This window comes from Oncorhynchus clarkii, chromosome 20 (assembly GCF_045791955.1).
Source record: "Oncorhynchus clarkii lewisi isolate Uvic-CL-2024 chromosome 20, UVic_Ocla_1.0, whole genome shotgun sequence".
In the NCBI taxonomy this organism is placed as follows: Eukaryota; Metazoa; Chordata; class Actinopteri; order Salmoniformes; family Salmonidae; genus Oncorhynchus; species Oncorhynchus clarkii.
Genome location: NC_092166.1, coordinates 11051364 through 11061135, shown reverse-complemented (window position 1 = coordinate 11061135; position 9772 = coordinate 11051364). Strand labels below are relative to the sequence as shown.

Below are 9772 nucleotides of genomic sequence, written 5' to 3'. Positions count from 1 at the left end.
AGTTTGTTGGACATTAAGAAATCTTTGTTGTAGAGTGTTTAACAAACATCCGGGGAGGGGCCAGCTGAGTATAAGACTGTATAATCTGCATATAAATGGATGAGAGAGCTTCCTACTGCCTAAACTATGGTGTTGATGTAAATTGAGAAGAGTGTCTGGCCTAGGCTCGAGCCTTGGGGTACTCCCTTGGTGAAAGGCAGTGGCTGAGACAGCAGATGTTCTGACTTTATACACTGCACTCTTTGAGAGGTCGTTAGCAAACCAGGCCAAAGACCCCTCAGAGACACCAATACTCCTTAGCCGGCCCACAAGAATGGAATGGTCTATCATATCAAAAGCTTGGATATAGTAATGGATACCATCTGTACTGCAGGAATTTAAGTTGTAGAAAATTGAATTTATAGTGGCAACTGCAGAGATGTATTTGGGTGTATGAGATTTGACCTCAAAAGAGTTACAGGGTGTGTTGAGTGGTGGTGTCCTGTTCTTTCAGGCTGTTGGCCTGAGGTAGGGTTAGATATATTAAAATAGTGGAGTTGGGTGGTGGGTGTATGGTTAGATGGTAGGGTATTTGTTGATTTATTCGTATTTTTTTTTATTTAAAAATAATAACAATTCAAGCAAAGTATAAGGGACGTATACTCCAGTTTAGTAGGTGGCCGTAATGCAACATTTATTGGATGCTAACCGCCATTAAACCTCAGATAAAAGCGTAATGGCTCTGGTGGGCTGTAGGTCAGGGTTTTGTTCAAGCCCCTCATTAAAACATTCGATTCAAACCATCAGTGGAACCCACCCCTGGTCCTCCCTAATAGCAATCCCTGGCCACCCAACTCCTGGCCTACTATTAAAGCATTTTTACTTGAGTTGTGTTGGTATGCTGTCAGAATTGAATTTTTTGTATTTATTTCAAGAGTGTGTTTTCTTACACGTTTAAACAGTTTGTAAAAATGTATACAATTCTGTTGGTGAAATGAAAACGACAGAGAACGTTCTATGCATCATGTCTTCGAGGTCAAAGCCCGATGCCACTGGGGGTCTCTGATGGGGCGGTACTAACGACAAGCCAGGCGGCTAGCTGTGGCTAAACGAACACTAGCGGGCTTGTGAGCCATCAAAAAATGCCGTATTTTTCGCTATTGGGTTGGACTTCACATCATGGAATGTAATGAACTTATTCCTTGGGGGAAACTATATATTATAGCCAACGGACGTCTTTGTTGAGAAATCGGACTGCCCCTGAGACTTGGATGGAGTTGCAAGCAAGCGCCACGACCGAGGAGGTGTAGAACGGGTACGAATCGGGTTTGTTTAGCTAACGTCAGCTAGCTATTATCGGGAGAAAGTTGCCTGTTACGAGTGAAAACAGGGCGTTACTTGCGCGAGACAATAACCAAACTATTGTTTGTCTGCAGATGCCAGGTATTTAATCATAAAAGGTGTCAAAATACATATCAAATAAATACATACTTTTCAACGAGACGACAGCACGGCGTAGTTGTATAATGAGACGTTGGACAATTAGCTAGGCTAGCTGGCACACGCTAGCTAAGTCGGCACAAACAACTAGCTAATGGCTAGCGGTTTGTCAGCTAATATTAGCAAACTTGCTATAGGTAGTAGCACCGGTGTTTTAGCTAGCTAGGTAAAGTGTTTAAGCTAACTCTGTAACTAGACGCATTCTAGCAAGGAAAAAGAAAATAACAATTGCCGGTTAGTTCTCGAACTTTTGCCATCCTAATACACCCATATTGGGATGAATTAATAGGTTGCTAAACAACTAGCTAACTAGTTACTTTATTAGCAAGCTATCTAACCAGCTAGCTACTGTCTTCAAATTCCATTGGCATTGCTTGCTGTGACACAGCTTGTTCATTAGCTAGCTAATGATTACAGTGACTGAGCTGTCAACCTCTCCACTTAGCTACCAAACGACCTATTGTTATGTTAAATATTTTCTTCGAGCAACATATGTCCTTTTTCATGCTTGAGCTGCCCCCATGCATTTACATTTTCTGAGACAATTAACAATTTGAGTTCATCATTTTATAATCTACTGTAAGCAACCGCCTGATTATAATGTGATAGTAATTCGTTTTTTGCACTTCCACTCTCATTCAATATATTTAGCTAGCAGTATGGAGATTTTTTAAACAGGTCACTGCGTCTTATGGAATTGTCCCCCTCTCTCTCTGTCCAGTTGGTCGACCCGTCTCATCCTAATTATTAGCATAGTGAGGAGCAGCCGACCTGACCATCATGCCTCCCAGACCGTCTTCTGGGGAACTATGGGGCATGCACTTGATGCCCCCGAGCATCCAGGTGGACTGCCTTCTCCCAAATGGGATGATTCTGACATTGGTGTGCACACGCGAGGCAACACTCATCTCAGTCAAACACGAACTCTTCAAAGAGGCCAGGAAGTATCCTCTCCACCACCTCCTACAAGAGGAGACCTCCTACATCTTTGTCAGCGTTACCCAAGAGGCTGAGAGAGAGGAGTTCTATGACGAAACAAGGAGACTGTGCGACCTCAGGCTTTTTCAGGCCTTCCTGAAAGTCATCGAACCAGTGGGCAACCGAGAGGAGAAAATACTAAACCGAGAAATTGGTATGCATGTCTCTCGTATTCTTTATACTTGGTCACTGACGTCACATAGGCACTTTCTTTGAGTATAGTGTGACATCTGGCTGTTTTCAAATACAGCACTCAAATGTCATTAATGAATACTGAGTGTGATTAAGATTGATACAATGTGTCTTGAAGCTATAGGAGTACATGAAATGTTATTTTTCTTTGTACAGGTTTTGCAATAGGAATGCCTATATGCGAGTTTGACCTGGTCAAGGACTCGGAAGTGCAGGACTTTAGAAGAAACATATTGAATGTCTGCAAGGAGTCTGTGGACCTCCGAGACACTAATGGACCCATCAGTAGAGCGTTGTACGTCTACCCTCCCAATGTAGAGTCGTCAGTAGAACTGCCCAAGCACATCTTCAATAAGCTTGACAAAGGTAGGAAATGGGAGACAGTGACACATAAAGAAGGTTTTGGTCTGGGAAAGGCAAAATGTCCCAGCCACGTACAGCTAATATTCTAGAAACAGACACTATTGTAAACATTGACAGAATCACCATCCACTTGTTTCAAATATGTTTTTTTGTGTGATTTTAATCAATTAAAATAAAATTGAATTTGTCACATGCGCCAAATACAACAGGTGTAGTAGACCTTACCGTGAAATGCTTTCTTTACAAGCCCTTAACCAACAATGCAGTTCAACAAATGGAGTTAAGAAAATATTTACTAAATAAACTAAAGTATAATTTATTTTTTTAAGTAATACAATCAGAAATGGTGTGACATTTCTGATTGGATGGTGGAAGACTTACCTCACTTACTTTTACCATGTTACTGTAGTAGCACATTTATTCAGGACTGACCACCATATTGTTTTCTCCCCCAGGTCAAATCATAGTGGTCATCTGGGTCATCGTGTCGCCGAGCAACGACAAGCAGAAGTACACCCTGAAGATCAATCACGACTGCGTGCCGGAGCATGTGATCGCAGAGGCCATCCGCAAGAAGACGCGTAGCATGCTGCTGTCCCACGAGCAGCTCAAGATGTGTGTGCAGGAGTATCAGGGAAAGTACATCCTCAAGGTGTGTGGCTGTGACGAGTACCTGCTGGAGAAGTACCCCCTTAGCCAGTACAAGGTAAACACAGACCCACACACACATTGCTCTGACGCGTACTCCACATCTTGAATAGGAATACAATTACACATCTGATGTATTTCAACTCTTGCCGGTGTGTTTTTAAATATAATATAGAAATATGATACCAAATAAATAATTCCCAAATGCTGCTTTTTATGGAAACAGTCTGATCTGAAATGTTGGCGTTTGAGAGGAAAATAAGAAGAAAAACACTTTTTTTTACAAGCGTACTCTGTTAGGACATTCTTCCTTTGAATCCTGTCTGAAGCATTTTAGAATGACTAGCCAATGACTAGCTAGCAATGTTGCACATGTAAAAGCAGATGCGCAAAACACAGGTAGCCATTCGTTGCATGTTCAATTCCCCCTGGCTTGGTGTATTGTCTAATGTCCTTATGTCTATGCCTTTCCTTTCCAGTACGTGAGGAGTTGCATCATGCTGGGGCGCATGCCTAACCTCATGCTAATGGCCAAGGATAGCCTTTACTCCCAGCTGCCCATCGACACCTTTACCATGCCCTCGTACGCCCGACGGATTTCCACGGCAACGCCCTATATGAACGGCGAGACGGCCACCAAGTCTCTGTGGACCATCAACGGCACGCTGAGGATCAGGATACTGTGCGCAACCTATGTCAATGTAAACATCAGGGACATTGACAAGGTACTGTACTTGAGGACTTTTGGGTTGTGTTCAGTAGAGCATATCGTAATGAAACGTTTTGCAACTGATAACGAATACCTGTGTTTAGGGCTGTGGCGGTCATGCCATTTTTGTCAGCCGGTTATTGTCATGCAAAAGACTGCCGGTCTCACGGTAATTGACCGTTAATTAACAAACACGTTTAGCATCTCCAGGCTCCATGCATACAAGCCTCTGATGCCTGCCTTTGGAATATCTACATTAAAAAAAAAGTCTAATTAATTGATTATGCACCAACACAATAAATGCATTATTTATTTTAGTCAGGTCTAAAGAAACATGATAGGAAGAAAAGGTATTTCAGAAGAACAGAATATGAGTTGGCCTACTGTATGTTATCTGGATATTCTCCATGTCATAGGCTGTAGGCTTGTTAGCATACAAGATATGCTTATAAATCCTGTGACATTATTTAATATTATGATTTTATAGTAAGCAAGAATATAATTCACAAAACAAAAGTTGGTGTTCTGTTCTTTGCCTCACGCTGTTCTCTCAAGTGATCATATTTTCACCCATCAGACTTCTCAATTTAATCTTTACTAACATGTACAATTAGTTTCAATTTAGAATGCCACATAATCAAATGGGCAGGGGAATATTATTTTAATGCATATGCACTGGAATAGCAAATGGAGGCCATTTTCCCACCGGTACATTTTCCACTAAAGTTATGTAGTCTACTCCGGTCATTTCGCTGTGCCACAGGTGATATTGTGCCCAAACTGTATGCCATAGGCTCACCCAAACCCGTGTCCTGCAGCTACCCAGTGCTTAGTTTGAGTCTCTGCGTGTTGGAGAAAGGAATGAAGGAGAGGGGGGGACAGAGACAGAAATGCAGTGGTTAGATATTCTGTAGCTGAAGGTATTGTCAGCCTATTAATTATATAAAAAAATGCCCTCTTATACTAGGCTATTCAAAATCTAAAACAAATTCACTATAATTCTAGGCTAAATCTCAATTTGATTTATTTAGGCTAGACCAATTATGTTTCGAAGAGATCTTAAGTCACTATGTTGGGGTATCTTTACTGTGTGTGAATGTTTTTCTGACGTGTAATATGCGGTAGACTGTGTATTATATAACAGCACAATCATTATTTTAATTCTGTTATTTTTTGGGGGGCTTGGCCTCATATTTACTAATTTCATATGTAAATACTGTATTCTATTCTACTGTATATTAGTCAATCAAATCAAATTTTATTTGTCACATGCGCCGAATACAACAGGTATTCACTTACTGTGAAGTGCTTACTTACCAACCCTTAACCAACAATGCAGTTCAAGAAAGAGTTAAGAAAATATTTACTAAATAAACTAAAGTAACATTTTCTTTTTAAGTAACACAAGAAAATGACATAACAATAACGAGGCTATATACAGGGGTACCTATACCGAGTCAATGTTTGAGGGTACAGGTTAGTTGAGGTCATTTGTTAAGTGACTGCATAGATAATAAACAGTGAGTAGCAGCAGTGTAAAAACAATGTACAGTAAATAGTCCGGGTGGCCCTTTGATTAATTCAGCAGTCTGATGGCTTGGGGGTAGACGCTGTTAAGGAGCCTTTTGGTCCTAGCCTTGGCACTCTGGTACAGCTTGCCGTGCGGTAGCAGAGAGAACAGTCTATGACTTGGGTGACTGGAGTCTTTGACAATTTTTTGGGCCTTCCTCTGACACCGCTTAGTATATGGGTCCTGGATGTCAGGAAGCTTGGCCCTAGTGATATACTGGGCCGTATGCTCTGCCCTCCGTTGCGCCTTACGGTCAGATGCCGAGCACTTGCCATACCAGGCGGTGATGCAACCAGGCGGTGATGCGCTCGATGGTGCAGCTGTAGAACTTTTTGAGGATCTGGGGACCCATGCCAAATCTTTTCAGTCTCCTGAAGGGGAAAAGGTGTTGTTGTGCCCTCTTCACAACTGTCTTGGTGTGTTTGGACCATTCTAGTTTGTTGGTGATGTGGACACCAAGGAACTTGAAATTCTCAACCTGCTCCACTTCAGCCCTGTCAATGTTCATGGGGGCCTGTTCGGTCCTCCTTTTCCTGTTGTCCACAATCAGCTCCTTTGTCTTGCTCACATTGAGGGAGAGGTTATTGTCCTGGCACCACACTGCCCGGTCTCTCAGTACCCGATAGCCTACCTCATCGTTGTCTGTTATCAGCCCTACCACTCTTGTGTCGTCAGCATACTTAATGATGGTGTTGGAGTCGTGCTTGGCCACGCAGTTGTGGGTGAACAGGGAGTACAGGAGGGGACTAAACATGCACCCCTAAGGGGCCCCGGTGTTTTAGGATCAGCGTGGCAGATGTGTTGTTGCCTACCCTTACCACCTGGGGGTGGCCCGTCAGGAAGTCCAGGATCCAGTTGCAGATGGAGGTGTTTAGTCCCAGGGTCTTTAACTTAGTGATGAGCTTTGAAGGCACTCTCACAGGTGCTCCTTTTGTCCAGGTGGGAAAGGGCAGCGGGGAGTGCGATTGAGATTGTGTCATCTGTTGGGGCGGTATGTGAATTGAAGTGGGTCTAGGCTTTCCGTCATGATGGTGTTGTTGTGAGCCATGGCCAGCCTTTTAAAGCACTTCATGGCTACCGACATGAGTGCTACGGGGTGCTAATCATTTAGGCAGGTTACCTTCACTTCTTGGGCACAGGGACTATGGTGGTCTGTTTGAAACATGTATGTATTACAGACTCGGTCAGGGAGAGGTTGAAAATGTCAGTGAAGACACTTGCCAGTTGGTCATCGCATGCTTTGAGTACATGTCCTGGTAATCCGTCTGGCCCCGTGGCTCTGGGAATGTTGACTTTTTTTAAGGTCTTGCTCACATTGGCTATGGAGAGCGTGATCACACAGTCGTCCAGAACTGCTGGCGCTCGCATGCATGCTTAAGTGTTGCTTGCCTCGAAGCAAGCATAAAAGGCATTTAGCTCGTCTGATAGGCTCGCTCCACTGGGCAGCTCGCGGCTGGGTTTCCCTTTGTAGTCCTATAACATTTTTCAAGCCTTGCCACATCCGACGAGCATCACAGCCGGTGTAGTGGGATTCAGTCTTAGTCCTTTATTGATGCTTTGCCTGTTTGATGGCTCGTCTGAGGGAATAGCAGGATTTCTTATAAGCATCTGGATTAGTGTCCCACTCCTTGAAAGTGGCAGCTCTTACCTTTTAGCTCGGTGCGGATGTTGCCTGTAATCCATGGCTTCTGGTTGGGAAATGTACGTACGGTCACTGTGGGGACAACGTCGTCGATGCACTTTATTGATGAAGCTGGTGACTGAGGTGGTATACTCCTCAATGCCATTGGATGAATCCCGGAACATATTCCTGTCTGTGCTAGCACTCCGACATTGCTCGTCCTAATATTTATTTTACTTTTAGATATGTGTGTATTGTTGTGAATTGTTAGATATTATTGCACTGTTGGAGCATTTTGATACACCCGCAATAACATCTGCTAAATATATGTGACCAATACAATTTGATTTGATATGTATAGTCATATGAACAAGTTCAGGCAGTACCGCTTTACAAAAGGTTTTCTCCCCACTGAACACGATCCTGTTGTCAGTTCTGTTGTACATGTCAGTGCAGGTCCTCGTGAAGAAGAGGAACAACATTTAGATGTAATATCTGAATAGATCCGGTTTGGGCCCTAATGCCTTTGATACAGAAACTGACATCCAGGACATCTATGTAAATGATTGATGTGTCCCTGCTATTGATCTAGATCTATGTACGGACTGGGATCTACCACGGTGGGGAGCAGCTGTGTGACAATGTGAACACTCAGCGTGTGCCATGCTCAAATCCCAGGTATGCCATCCAGCGTCATAATAAACTGTGCTTTCTTTATGAAGTACTTGCTAAATCACATACTGCAGGTCGTTACAGTGAGACCATTTTTACTCGCATATGTATTTTGCTGTGCGATCTGGATTTTTAATTTAGGAGCACCAGTGTGCCTAGAAAAATGTATGATTCTACCTTTTTTACTACCTCATATTTCGCGTTTGTGCTCCTAAATGTCTTTCGGTGTGGTGTGCCTTTTATTTTTCAACTTAGGCTCACATGTGCTCCTTGTAAAATAGCGAAGCCTATTGTTAGCTTCATAAGTATGTTTATTTGATTGATTGGTGAAATGTTCTTGTTGTCCATCCCAGGTGGAATGAGTGGCTGAACTACGACATGTACATTCCAGACATCCCACGTGCCGCCCGCCTCTGTCTGTCCATCTGCTCTGTGAAAGGGAGGAAGGGGGCTAAAGAGGTGAGCTCTCCCTCCTGCCTACCGGTGCCACCTCCTGCCTACCGGAACTTAGTTTGGCCAAATCAAAAGTCACGTTTTTCCCCTGTCAGAAAGTATCAGAGGTCTCAAACTCAAAATACCAGAGGGCCTATGTCAGTCTTACTGTTGTCAGGGGGGGCCTATGTCAGTCTTACTGTTGTCAGGGGGGGCCTATGTCAGTCTTACTGTTGTCAGGTGGGGCCTATGTCAGTCTTACTGTTGTCAGGGGGGGCCTATGTCAGTCTTACTGTTGTCAGGGGGGGGCTATGTCAGTCTTACTGTTGTCGGGGGGGCCTATGTTAGTCTTACTGTTGTCAGGGGGGGCCTATGTCAGTCTTACTGTTGTCAGGGGGGGCCTATGTCAGTCTTACTGTTGTCAGGGGGGACCTATGTCAGTCTTTGCCGGTCTTGGTGTTGTCAGGGGGGGCCAATGCCGGTCTTGGTGTTGTTAGGGGGGGCCAATGCCGGTCTTGGTGTTGTCAGGGGGGGGCCAATGCCGGTCTTGGTGTTGTCAGGGGGGGGCCAATGCCGGTCTTGGTGTTGTCAGGGGGGGGCCAATGCCGGTCTTGGTGTTGTCAGGGGGGGCCAATGCCGGTCTTGGTGTTGTCAGGGGGGGCCAATGCCGGTCTTGGTGTTGTCAGGGGGGGCCAATGTCGGTCTTGGTGTTGTCAGGGGGGGCCAATGTCGGTCTTGGTGTTGTCGAGGGGAGGGGGGGACCAATGTCGGTCTTGGTGTCAGGGGGGGCCTATGTCAGTCTTACTGTTGTCAGGGGGGGCCTATGTCAGTCTTGGTCTTGTCAGGGGGGGCAATGTCGGTCTTAGTGTTGTCAGGGAGGTCGGGCCGATGTCGGTCTTAGTGTTGTCAGGCAGGGGGGGCCGATGTCGGTCTTAGTGTTGTCAGGGAGGGGGGGGGCGATGTCGGTCTTAGTGTTGTCAGGGAGGGGGGGCCGATGTCGGTCTTAGTGTTGTCAGGGAGGGGGGGCCGATGTCGGTCTTAGTGTTGTCAGGGAGGGGGGGCCGATGTCGGTCTTAGTGTTGTCAGGGAGGGGGGCCCGATGTCGGTC

At 44.8% G+C, this 9772-nt stretch overlaps 1 protein-coding gene across 3 annotated transcripts in view; it reads left to right on the top strand.

Annotated features, from left to right (window-relative positions):
• Window positions 1–1054: 1054 nt before the first annotated feature.
• The window catches only part of LOC139375876 (phosphatidylinositol 4,5-bisphosphate 3-kinase catalytic subunit alpha isoform-like), a 29418-nt gene continuing 20700 nt past the window's right edge, over window positions 1055–9772 (top strand). The window contains exons 1-7 of one of the 3 annotated variants that reach the window (XM_071117821.1): window positions 1055–1294; window positions 2201–2611; window positions 2806–3015; window positions 3468–3718; window positions 4140–4385; window positions 8153–8238; window positions 8586–8691. In XM_071117821.1, the coding sequence (XP_070973922.1) occupies window positions 2260–2611; window positions 2806–3015; window positions 3468–3718; window positions 4140–4385; window positions 8153–8238; window positions 8586–8691 (1251 nt within the window). In that variant the 5' untranslated portion in view covers window positions 1055–1294; window positions 2201–2259. Of the gene's footprint in view, window positions 1423–2200; window positions 2612–2805; window positions 3016–3467; window positions 3719–4139; window positions 4386–8152; window positions 8239–8585; window positions 8692–9772 lie in introns of all 3 variants that reach the window. The other 2 variants (XM_071117823.1, XR_011627855.1) reach the window with 2 other exon arrangements.